A 13,505-nucleotide genomic window follows, 5' to 3' on the forward strand; every position below is an offset into this window, starting at 1 on the left:
TATCGGTGAGCTCTGTTTCGTCAGGTTCTTTTATCCTGAATACTTAATGACAGCTAAAATTTCAAGTGATGAATATCTAAAGTTGGGTGTCTAAACAGTTATTAACATAATGCAAGATCTACCTTTTCTTACTGGTAGGTTAACTTTGGGCATTTAAATTTGAAATTTCTGAATTTCATGTCTCTCTACTGTCAAGGAGTATAACAACAGAGTTGTCAAAGGGATTAATCTGTCTTAAGTCTTCTAATACATATCCTAAGTTTACCTAGTCATCTATAGTCAATGGTTGAGTACACACACCTTAAAAGGGCATTTTACTGTTATTTTACAATCATATTTTTTAAGATGGCATGAATGTTCACTAGAACAGCCTCTCTTTCTCCATTAACTACAAATGTGTTTAGAAAACTATCCTAGATACAACACTAATTTTTAATAGGTATCTACAAAATTATTACACTTTTAATGAATCCTTTCTCAGGGTTGTTTTCCACAGAATTTCTGTTAAGAAACATGTAATAAATATAGCAAACTGTGGTTTACTAATGTCTAGCCATTTGGGTGAATAATGTTTCTGAACTTTAGCTTAGTTGTCTACTGGTAGCACATCTGGCTATTTTATTTTATGTTTTATTGTGTACAGCAGTTTCAATCTCTTTCCCCCAATTGCCTTTCCATGCACCTGAGATATTAATTTGCATAATTGTAGGCTTAGAACTGATTTCTTGAGTCTCAGACAATTAATTCAGGAGGACAGGGGCTAAGACTGAAAATGTTGAAAATTTGTTAGCATTTTACCAGACTCCCAAGTTGAACAAGGTAATACTCTGATTTAGACTAGATTAAATTGTAACACTCAGCTTTCCTGTTAGGTCAAATTTACCTTGCAGTCAAGATGATCGTAGGTAGATAACAATGCTTATTAGGAAAAGAAGTATTTGCCTTCTAAGTGGGTATTAGGAAAGCAAAACTTAAAATAAAATATGTGATAGTCCTGTGTTTAGTGTCTTTAGTTAAAGGTTTGTCAGTCTTTAGAGTGTCCAATTTAAAAATAATAATAATAATCCAACAAAACCCAGGAAGAATTTATGGCACAAAAACTATAGTTTCATGAAATAAAATGAAGGAACGTCACTACCTAAACAAAGGAAGAAAGTGATATTACCTCAAAAGGTGACTGAAACCATAGGATTTGACTGGGAGGTTTTCTTCATTCGTTGTCTCTGCAAAACTAAAACAACTCCCAACCAGAGAGGCCGTTTGTTCCCCATGTTTAAATGTGCTTGGGACCATCAGTCATTTCCTCCCCAGTCAGTAGGCAGAATGTAATTGATAATATTTTCACCCTGAAGAAAAGACCAGTTCTCTGCAGCCTAAGCAGCAAGAGAGATATAACAGGTGATTATATTTATGTTTTCTTTTAATATATCACAGTGTAATTTACTGGTTTCTATGAAATTTTAGTACTGCAAAATTGAGCAGAATAAATCAAATGATTGTCTGGTATAACAACAATTTACATTCTAAAATCAATACCAACATTGTTACCTTAGGGGTTAAAAACAAGTAAATACCTAACCACTCCACCAGCTATTTGTATGGGTAGCATGGTATGAAGACGTAGCATAAAGATGCAGTATGAATTGCTTTTTCTTTTTTTGTTCTTAGTTTAGCCTGAGAGATTGATGGAAACCTTATCTATCTCCATTATCTTGGTTCTGTGGGTACGATATCAAGATGGGCATGGAGAATGGGTTATCCTGTGATGCAAGTAAGATCCTTGAATAAGGACTGCCATGGGGACTGCACGAGCGAGTTTAGTTTAGAAGTAGCCAAGAAAAAAAATAACCCTGTTTCTCTTAGAAAATTGCAGGGATCTACTGCACAATTTGTACATAACGCAGAGTTGAGCCAAGATTATCTGGGAGAAGCAAGGGTGGCTTTTACTAAGAAGGTAGAATGATTTTTTCTCAGATTCATATCTTCTGTAAGCTTGAGTGCAACAAGAAGGAAGAAGGTGTGTAAGTGATCTGAAGCTGAATTATATGAAGCCCCATTTGAGGCGTTTTGTGGCCTTCCTGTGAGATACAATGCAACTACACACTTTCAAAGAAGGTCACAGTCCAGAAGTATATTTTCATTCATCTTTCTAACTTGGAAAGGAGAAAGTAGATTGTAGATTTTAGGGCGCTTTCATTAAGTCAATCAGAACTGAAAAAATATATAACAAATCATTGTTTATTTATAAAACAAACTAATACAGCAACCATATGTTAATTCAAAGACCTTGCCAATTCTTTCTGTGGAGCAAATACATAGATAGTTTTTGTGTAAGTTTCCTGTTATATTTTAGTTTTAAAAGAATCTCCTTATCCCAGATCACACTCTTACCACATTAAAAGGTGCACTGTTTGTGCTTCCATCATAGGAATTTAAGAGAAAAATGTGGTTTATCTTGTGAGAAAAGAAGGGTTTAAACTACAGTTTGTAAAACTATATTTTAAAGCTTGGTGGTGCCCAGCACATCTTTTCTCTTCCCCTCTGAAACTGTTATTAGTCTTTTTTTTGTGAATTGACTTCTTCTACTTACAGGCTTGATATAATATAAAAAAAAAATCCATGTTTTAGTACATGAACCAGGAGTCTTTGTTTTGATCCTGAGATGAACAAACTTTATCAGACATCTTCCACAGAGGACTTCCAATGAAGCATAGTTTTTTCTTGTGTCCTTACAACATTTTCTTAAACTTGTGCACAAACAATATCTTCTTCATCATCATCACATCATAGGCTTTTTAGAGTATTTGTCTACTGTTTACACTTGATTTTATTTTAATATGTTTCTTCTCCAACTTCTTTATTCATGAGTGGGGTTTAAGTTTCAGAAAAGTATGTCAAGTATAGATTCTTCTGTTTATTTTCCACACAGGTAAATTGTTTTTTCAAGTTTCTCTTTTAAGCCTCCGTATCAACAATCTTTCCATAAGAAAGATATTCCCAGAATGTTTTCTTTGTGTTTGCTTTTCCTTCATAATATTCCTTTGTCATCTTAACACAAAGTATGGCATAAGAGTTCAGAAAGGAAAGGGAAATAATTTTTGTTGATGCAAAATCTCCATGTCTAAAATAAAAGATCTCAATGACAATTGAAGATGTGTCATGCTTGAATATGTATTCTGATATGCAAACATTCTATAAAACTTAATTTGACTACCTGTGAATCAGATGTTTTGGTGACTTCTGCCTGTCTGGAAAATCAAGGACAGAAATCAAGGCTCTTAAATTGTAACTATATTGAGTGGAGAAGAGGGCATTTTGTTTAAAGTACCTGATTTGTAAACTCAGAAGTCAGCTCAGTTGCTTAAAATTCATCAGGTTCTATTTGCAACAATCCAGTGTAGAAATGTTTTTTTAATTATAGCTTGTTTGATAACAATGGATAGGATCTGTAGCCAAATCTGTCCCTGTGAGACATTCAGCAACAGAACAATAGTATAATTATTTCTTGGATCCCTGATTAGCAAAAACAATATAATAGTTGTGCAAAGCTTGAAAGTCTGGTTTTCAGAATAAAACAATCTCACCATGCAAAAACTCCTCTTAATGCTTATTTCTGTAACTTGCTATTTGATTCAAGCACATAATTGGAAGTAAAATGCATTTTAGAAGCTAGTATACAGTGGAAAACACTGAACAGTTTTGAAACCTAGTGTTTATACTTCCTACGTTAAAGTTCTGTTTCCAACACAGCTCATAACTCATCTGCCATAGGACATTTCAAACACTCGATATCACATGGCATGATCTTTCCTTTATTTCAGACTTTCAGCACTCAGGTCAACAAAATAACTTACACTATTTACAGCCCACTTTCTGCCTGTGTATGAGGGTTTCTGGGAAAATAAGGCAGCAGCAAAAAGCTTAGTCTCACAAGCAGTGCCCAAACCTCACTGGCATTGCTCCACCTTTTCTAGAAATCCATGCTGCGGTAGAATTCCTACCAATTCTTCTGCTTAAGTAAGGATTTCAGGATTGTATCTCTAACGCTTTATGCCACTTTCCAAAGCAATAGATTTGTATGGAATGAAATTACAAATTCTGTCATCAGAATATGTTTTTTACAGCTAAGACAGTCAGAAATAAAGTACTTCATTACAACATTATGTTTTCAGCACTGGAAAATTATGAAACTGCTCCAGATATTTCTAGGTTTTCTTTTATTTTCAATTAGAATTCACAGAATCACAGAATCACAGAATGGTTGAGGTTGGAAGGGACGTCTGGAGGCTATCTAGTCCAAACTCCCTGATCAAGCAGGGACACTTAGAGCCGATTGTCCAGGATCGTGTCCAGATGGCTTTTGAATACCTCAAAGGAGAGAGACTCCACAACATCTCTGGACCACTTGTGCCAGTGCTCAGTCACCCTCACAGTAAAAAAGTGTTTCCTGATGTTCAGAGCCTCCTGTTTCAGTTTGTGCCCATTGTTACCTGTCCTGTCACTGGGCTCCACTGAATTCCTCATATCAAGACAACAGAAGTGAGAAAAATAAGACAGAAGAATATGAGGAAGGGAAAATGATAAGCTGCAACTAAAATATATTTTTTAAAATCTTTTTAGTATCTCCAGATAAAATATTGTAATGAAGAAAAATGCAATATGCTATGTCAAGCATGGGTTCCACTTTCTGTGCTTGATCAATAAGATTAAGAACATCCCCACCCTCTACCATCCATTCCTCCCCTCCACCCAAGAGATCTTGCTGAGATTTTTATTGGCATTTTCAAGTACCACAGCTATTACTTACATCCAGTAATTCCACAAATTACAATTGTTAGAGAGTACTAGGTATGTATTTGGTTTTGTCGCAGCAGGAAAGAAGCAGCTAGACAAGTTTCACGTGTGGTTGATTTGATACAATTTTGGTTGTTACTATGATTCAAAAAAGTATCGGCTGGCTGACCACCTGGTCTGAAAACAGAAAAAAAAAAAAAAATGTTCCTATTACGCTTGAACTGTCTTTTTATCAGCACCAGAGTTTGCTGTCCTTTATCACCATCCAAGATACAGAATTAATTCTTCTCTGTATCTCTTGTGGGTGTGAAGTCATGCTTCACCTGGATGAGCTTTATAGAATCTGCTACAATAGGTGATTAAAAGAATGATTCCATGTAACTGATATCAATTGTTTTCCTGATTTTTAAACTCAGCCCAGGTTCAAAAACATATAGAGTCAAATTGTTCTGAATTATATATTGAAATTACTTTGACACAGGTTAAAATCATATTGTTTTGACTGAATTTCCTTTCAGTTTTGGCTTTCACATAACAATGTTGTGATATTTCCTGATTAGAAATAAAGAATGGATGTTTTTCAGGACCTGAAGAAAACCCATATTTCTCCCCCCCCAAATGGTGGTTTATGATTGAATATGTCCCAGATTTTAGATTTGAATTTTGGCCAAGTGTTGTGGACCTGAACCATAACCCTACCTCATGCTGTATATAATCCTGCATATGTTGTAGCATAATTGAAATTGTAATTACTTGTTATCATTAGTCCCAGTGTTGTACCAACTATAAACCTCATTACTCAGAATAACTTGATTCTGTCTTTAAGTAAAAAGAAGTCAAAGCTGTGTTTGGTTGCACAAGGGAGTAGATAAATACAAACATAGTCTGAGCATGTTGTAGGATTTTCTTCTGAAAGAAGAGTTCCTGATACTACTGTAGAAAGAAGAAGTTCAATGTATGAGTGAGGGGCTCAGTGCCAACGGCTGGAGCAGGACCACGGGTCACAGCCCGTGTGCTGGGTACCGGCTGCTGGGAGCGAGTGTCTGTACCTTCCCCAACCTGGGTGTGCATGGGGTGTGCATGTGGAGTCTTTGGCAAACTCCAAGCTGGACCAGCCAGTGAGTAGGACGTCCCAGGTCCGGGCAGGGGTATCAGGTGGGAGGAGGGTCCATGCTGGTATTCGGGGGGGACCCACGAGAGTGGTGTGCCCGTAGGACCAGTGTGTGAGTGCTGTGTGTTTGCAGCGAGCACGCAGCTGGACCAGCTGGTGAGTCGGGGACCCATGGGGTGGGTAAGGGGGGCCGGGATCTGGGCAGGAGTGCCGGGCGGGCAGAGGGGCCATGCCAGTGCTCAGGGGATCTGTGAACGTGTGTGTGTTTCTGAACCTGGCGAGTGTGGTGTGTGTGCTGCACCGGTGACCTTCTGCCTCTGCCAGCCCAAGAGGAGGAGGGGACGTGGCTGTCTGTGCCTGTGTCTGGTGCGAGTCCTGAACATGGGTGCTGCTGCAGGCAGCGCCTTGTCTGAGGCCGTCTGTGCAGCCACAGCTGTGGCTGTGTCAGTGTCCTCCGCGTGTGTGTCCGTGTGTGTGTCTGGGATACGTGCTCAGTCTTGGTACTGCAGCAGCTTTGCTAGTGCAAAAGGGAAAGTGGCAGACACATCCCTCAGCCTGAGCAGGGACCCCGGGTCCCTGGGCTGGGCTCCAGTGGCCGGGAAGGAGTGTCCTGGACCAGGCAGCTGGGGGAGGCAGCCACATATCACATCACTTAACACCCTCATAAGCTCCCAGTAGGTTGAGTGACAGTCTTTCCTTGCAATTAGTATGATATGCCTAAGCTTAAGCGTTTGCTTTGAGTCTCTCTTTGTAGAAGGCTTTTCCCCCTCATTGTTTTGATGGCACAGCTTCATCTAAAGTTTCTTGATGGACTGCATGCTGTCCATTCATCATCTCTGGAACTGGATCACTGTTTACGTGACCTTTAGATTTTTTTATAATCCTTTATGATTTGTGGGGTCCTCAGAGAGAAGCTCAGAAAGCCAAGCCGATATATTTTTTTCTTATCATTTAAAGTATGGATTTAAAAATTTATAGCACTATCAGCTAAGAAGTTAGCAGTATTAGTGTTAGGCCTGTGCCATTTTAGTGGCTGACTGGTCGACTGTCAGTATAGAGTCAGAGCAGATTTTGGCTAGTATGAGGATCTTTCGTTACTTAAGATCAGTATTTTTACTACATAACTCATGAAACTGGACATTTTTGTAATTATGTATTTTTCTGCTTATTTGGGTCGTTAATTAATTACAGGGGTTTAATTATTTTGCAGTATCTTAAATTGAAATTTTCATCTCCTCCCTTACTTTAAGGATTTATTTTCTCAGTCATTCATATTTTCTCATAGAGTCTTTTAGTTTAAAAAAGCAAAAGTAATCTCCTTTTCCTGTGTCTCTTACTGATTTTACTAGTGACATAAATTCTTACTTTGGAAAAACAGATCTCTAAATTTGGGCTACTGAAAATAAATGCAGGAAGAGAAGATTTTAAGCTATGTAGTTAGCTATATTTCTATTTTGTTCATATAAAAAAATAGCGATTCCAAAAAAATTATTCAGGGTGGCAATTCCAGAATGAAAAAGTTGTAAGAAAAAGTAACAAAGTGTGAGGTAAAAGTTTGCTTAGTGATAGTATGTAGAGTTAGGTCCTCTGTTGATGTAAATGAATACAACCCAATGACTCAGAGGATCTATTTGGTTTTGCTACAGCTGGATTCTAATCCTAAAGCTAGAAAAGGAACTTAAAAGCAAAATGCTAATTATAAAATCACAGCCAAGAGCAAATAGTATTACATTTATTTCTGTACTGAATTACACAGTAATCCAAAATTGACTTAATCAACTATCTATGTCCACCCAAGGGAGATGAATAAAAAGAAACGTGGTAGAGGATATTGATCACCATGTAAAATGGTAGCAATTACCATTAACAAATAGTTTTTAATAAGCAAACATACAGTTAGTGCTATTAACTTGAGGTTTTCCTCATTAAAAAAAAAAAAAGGTGAAAAAAAGAGAGTCAGGGCCTGATGCTTTTTCCATTAACTTCAGGAAGACTTACTTGGATTTGGGATGGATACAGGACACCTGATTTTAACTACTTAAAAATTGGTAACTAGTGGAAGATACCTGTATCTTCCTGATGTTCCTTTCTCTGCTGACTCTGTAGAAATCTTGAATTATTATCTCAGCTATAACCCATAACTTTCAGATGGCTAATATTAATAAGAAACTAATCACTAAACTAAACAGTCATTAAGCTTAAGGCAAACTTTGTGACTCTATTCTAAACCAATCTAGCTAGCCAGATCACTCAAACTCCCTGCTGCTGAAACTAATTTTTGTGGAAAGATGTGCTTAACTTAATTTAACCACTCTCTTGAGATACTCTTGAACTAGTTGTTTCCGATGCTTCAAAGATGCAGTATTTTGATCCATGAAGACCTGTAATATTCCTTTCATGAATCCCACAGTCGTGGTTGCTAAACAATTTGCAGCAGTGCTATCGGCTCTGGAGCTCATGGGGAATCATTCTGTGTCCACAATTCACAAAGTCGGGTTATTTCTTCAGATGAGAGAAGTTCAGAATCAATAATGGTTAACTAAACCAAGTGTACACTGCAGGGTTTTGTTTTGTTTGTTTTGTTTTTCTTTTTTAGATGACTGTGGGGGTTTTTTTTAGAAGTTTAGGAAAATTTGTAGTTCTGGCTCTCATTCACTGTGTTGTTTTGAACAAAGCATGTGCTGTTTATTTTTATTTCTCTTACCAGTGTGATAATTGCTTATTCCATCATTGCATTCTGTGATTCTTTGCTGGCTACTGTGATTTCACAGATATATTATCAATCCTAAATATCCATATTAGTTAGATAATTGATATCAGTTAAATATTCTTATAGTTATGTATTTATAGATCCTTCTATTCCTGGAAGATGACAACCATTTTTACTGGTTTGTTTAACTTGGTGGACTTTTTTTTCCAGTACGGACAGTGATAATACAGGTTTTAACCACAGAAATACATACTTATGTCATTTGCTTTTCATAACATAGCTTGCAACAGTTTCTGCTTCTCAGAGAGAGGTTTTTATAGATCGTGCTTTTAAAATTATATGAAATATACCTAACTGTCTACTAATCACTTTCTTATGAGAAGCTTACTTCACAGATGAGCATGTGCAGACCTTTGAAATTTGACTCTCCTGCCTGCCATCTTCCCTGGGTTGCTCTAAAAGCAAGCAAAAACAACAACAAAAAAACCCCAAAAACCCCAAACAAACATGATAATAACAATTGCCTCATAAGCATTGCCAGGAATCTATTTGTACGTCAAAAGTTTAAAAAAAAAAAAAAAAAAAGTCAGGAGAACAGAAAAGAAGAGCACTAATCAGCATGTCCTGTGCTCTTCTTTGTAGTCCCAGCGCCGTGTTACATTTCACCTCCCTGATGGCTCCCAGGAAAGCTGCAGTGACAGTGGTCTGGGAGACCCCGAGCCGGTGGGTGGTGGAACCCTGATCTCACACCCTCTCCCTCTGGTTCAGCCACAGGACGAATTCTACGACCAGGCTTCACCGGACAAGAGGACTGAAGCTGATGGCAACTCTGACCCCAACTCGGGTGAGTCACTGTCAGTGCTCTGCTTACCTGACTTGCTTTGGTAACTCAGTTACTCTATTTTTCATCCCTTTCAGCTCTGCAATGGTAAAGATGTTTTTTAAGCACGTACATGAATATTCGTTCATGATAGCTCATAACACTTTGTAGGAAATAATGTAGTTTGCCTGAAGTGCCCCATGTAATTTGACTGTAGAAACAAAAATATATCCAGTGAGAAAAAACAGCTCCAGACAAATTGCACAGTAAGTGAGAACAGCTGGGAAGAAGGAAGTCCTACAAAGTAGCAAGCTTTTCTTGATGTTTGTGGTGCTGTTGCTATTTAGCATTGGACTTTGGTTTAGGAAAGTCATTCTAAATACACATTTAAAGAGCAAGGACATGGAGGTTGTGCTCTCTGTTAGACTAACGTAGAAAACAGTAAATCAGCGAAGCACTGAAAAATTTAAAGAATCCAAATTTCTGTAACAAACACACCTACAACTTCCCCTTCTAACAGCAAGAACCACAGGGTTTCTTTGTTAGGCTGGAACGACATGATGTTCTGCTTTTTGGAACTGTCAGATATGCATTTTTGTACAAATATTAAGTATGTGCAGTTTGTCTGGTTTGGGATTTTCTTCCTTTCTTCTTCTTTCCTTCTCTATAATAGATATACATTTTTGCCGTGTTTGTGACAGTCAGTACTAAAAAATGAAGCGAGGTCTTAACCAATATTGTGACTAGTATTTTGGCATGGGAATGTGGAGACTTGCACATACTGAAAACTGGGAGGGGGTGGTAACACTGCCCTTAAGCCTCCTGTTTTCTGTCTAGAATGTGGAGACAAAGGTTAAAAGTCTTATCTGTGCTCTTGGAAGGTAATTGAACTTGAGTTCTTTTGCATCCCAGGAGTATAGAAATAAGAATTAGTTTCCCCCCCCCCAGCATTTCTCCCTTTTGTATAGATGATTAAAGTGTCACTAGGCCCATACAAACCAGGAGAGAAGGCGGCCCTGGGATCTGATGCACAATATTAAGGTACACGTTCCCATTTGGGCAGAGATGGATCTGAATTATGACATTTAAATCATGGTAGATGAGAATGCGAACTGTGGAATATTGACCTTAGAAACATTTTTCTCATACTTTTTATGGGAGGACAGAAAGGGTGTGTTGGGTGAGACTCTACAAAGAAACAATTTGAAATGCTTTACTGTCTCAGAGTCATGTTCTGGTTTCCTTTTCCTTTTCCCCTTTTTCTTTCCTTTTTTTTTCTTGAAATGAGACCTGCATTTTATTTTCTTTACCAAACCAGAAATGTTGTTGGAACTATGATCTTAAACCCTAAATCTGTCAAAATACAAAGAACTATAAAAGAATTGCACCTATGAATGGATTGACTCTGGAGCAAGAATGTATGTCTGCTTAAGCAAGCGAGGAGCTTAAGTGGAATTATCCTGTTAATTCTCTGACCACATATGAGACGTGTGAAAGATTTAACGAGATCAGAGAGGAGTTTTAAGGCAGCATTGCATGTTGGCACCGTCACATTGGCTTCACTGACTCTGAATTGCACATCTCTTCAAAATGTGACATAAAAATTCTGCAGGAGAGTTAAGAAAAATGTGCTTAGTAAACTTTATAACAAGTTATTAAAAATGTGTTTTTAGAAATTTTGTGTCAAGCACATTGTGCAAATCTAGTGTATTAATCATGATGATCTATTCATCCCTAATAGAGAGACTAATAGAAGATTAGTCAGAGTGAATACGTGTTCTTAAAAGCTATATGAAAAGTTTTAATATGTCTGTGGTTACACCCGTTTAGCCTTGGGGATGCTAAATTCATGGCAAATGTATGAAAATCTAACCATCCAGCTGTACCAATGATTACTGAAGTATTGAAGTATAGGTTTTTCACCTTTTATCAAACTGAATTAGGACAGACATTGAAATAGTGCATTCTATATCTCATCAAATGTCACAAACTAAGAAGGGAATGATATGGTCATTACTGTGACAGAAATCATCTTAGGAAAACCCAAGGCAGGAAGGGAGTGATGCTGCCCGTTAGATGGATTTGACTTTTATATCTTATTCAGTATCAAGTTATTACCAAGGCATTGCGTCAAAAGTTATTTTGCTACTGGAGGCATAAGTTTTTGGATGAGATGTGAAATGGAGTTTAAAGCAGTTTATGGTTATTGAAGATCTTGTGGCAATTTTCAGAAGAGAAAAATGTTATCTGGTGATTGGGCAAAATTAGTTTGTGGGTATTTACATACGTTCATGGTTAAAATAACTGATGCAGTATCATTTCAACATTGTATTCTTTGACACTTCTAAACCAAATTTCTGCTTCTCTTGCAGTGAATTGTTAAATAGTTGTATTTAACAGTAGAGAAGATAGTTTCATTTCAGTGGCTCTTTAAGGGATTGCTGTCTATGAAAATACTTGGGGCATGCTGAGGTAAAAGATACAGCTATAAAGTAAGGAAAAAGTCTTAGTGGAGAGTAGTAGTACTGCCATGTACATGTACTGCTGCCAGTTTTGGCTGATAAATGTTGCAGAACAATATTTTGTTTTGATTTTAAATATTTTAACTGAAGAGAAAGAGAAATGCTTATGGGAATATTTTCTAATGATCTCCAAGAATAAAATCTGCACAAAAAATACAGATCTATCCCACTGTATTTTTATGAAAGTTCATTCTAAGTAAAGGTTTGCTTCAGCTCATGGGTATATGATGTTAATCTTGATAGTAAAGTCCTTGCCTCATGGTGAGAGCAATTTTGGTTAATGGCTTTAATGCTCAGTGAATTGTGTGGTTTATTATTGTACACTGTGAAGTTGTGTGAATAAAAATGCAGTCATTGTTTCTCAATATTAGTATGTTGCTACTTTAATTATATTTGAAGACTGACTGAGGCCCAGGTCTTCAAAACCTGAAATAGGAAAAAAAAAGAGCTAAAAGTCTTGATAACTTATTACACAAAGGTATGAAAAAACTTACTGCCATATTTTCTTACAATCATTAGCTTCTACAGAGATGCAAGAGCTACAATTACATGATTTAATGAAAGAAACATACACAGTGAGAGACATTCATCTAGCTAATCTTAAAACAGCAATCTCTCTCACCGGGGGAAACTGAAATGAGGAGAGATGCCAAACACTAGCACTGTCAGCCACACGCTGTCACTGTGGTTATGAGGAAAAGGCAAAGAGATAAAGTAAAAAAAAAAAAATTATAAGAACTTTAATAGTGATGTGTATAGTTCAAGTTTGGTTTGTATCACTCAAACCTGTCTTCTTTGTAGAGTCTTTTAATTTCACTCGAGGGTTTCATTCAGTTTGCTAAGATATCTTTTCCATTTCACCACTGTTAATTGATCAGTATTAATTGATTGTCAGAGGACTATGATGTTAACCTGCCAGTTGCAACTTCCTTATATTTCACCTTTGTCTCATTTGCACCTGATAGGCTTTATAAGAATTCTTCCATCAGTGAGCAACAATTCACCATGTTTAAAAACAACATAGCGCTACAGAGTAACACCAGCACTGTGGTTTTGTTATGGATTATTAAATGATAATAACAAGTAATTCAAATTTACTACCAGAAGCCTCATTATTCAAGAGTCATGGTTATGATGATTTAATTTTGTGCACAATATTGATTTGTAAGGCAAGCCTTGTGTATGTTACAACATTTTATTGCATTTAAGTGCAGTAATTAACAACCTTAGCCTTGCTTTGCTGACCATGACTTTGCCCAGAAGCATGGGCCAAGAGAAAGGGAAAGCAGCATGACATTACCTGGCTACATAGTTTGTCATCATGATGACAGACAAAAGAGAAAAATTGTAAATATTATAGTGTTGAGAGTCTGTAAAAAAACCCAACAAAACAAAACAAGGCACATACCAAAAAGGTGATTTTATAATTTCTTGGAAACTAATGGTTTTGCATAATCTGAACTGTGCTTTGGTGTGTGGAATGCTGACCTCACGTGTTCTCCAAATGAACACTGTCATTTGCATTTGAAGGGTGTGTATATTACATTT

General features: G+C 37.0%; 1 protein-coding gene across 1 annotated transcript in view; it reads left to right on the forward strand.

Moving 5' to 3' along the window:
* PCDH9 (protocadherin 9) overlaps positions 1-13,505 on the forward strand; it is a 702,549-nt gene that overhangs the window by 439,965 nt on the left and 249,079 nt on the right. Inside the window, 1 exon segment of the mRNA XM_009323525.1 lies at positions 9,258-9,459. Within this exon segment, the coding sequence (XP_009321800.1) occupies positions 9,258-9,459 (202 nt within the window).

This window comes from Pygoscelis adeliae, unplaced genomic scaffold (assembly GCF_000699105.1).
Source record: "Pygoscelis adeliae isolate BGI_AS28 unplaced genomic scaffold, ASM69910v1 Scaffold44, whole genome shotgun sequence".
Classification (NCBI taxonomy): domain Eukaryota; kingdom Metazoa; phylum Chordata; class Aves; order Sphenisciformes; family Spheniscidae; genus Pygoscelis; species Pygoscelis adeliae.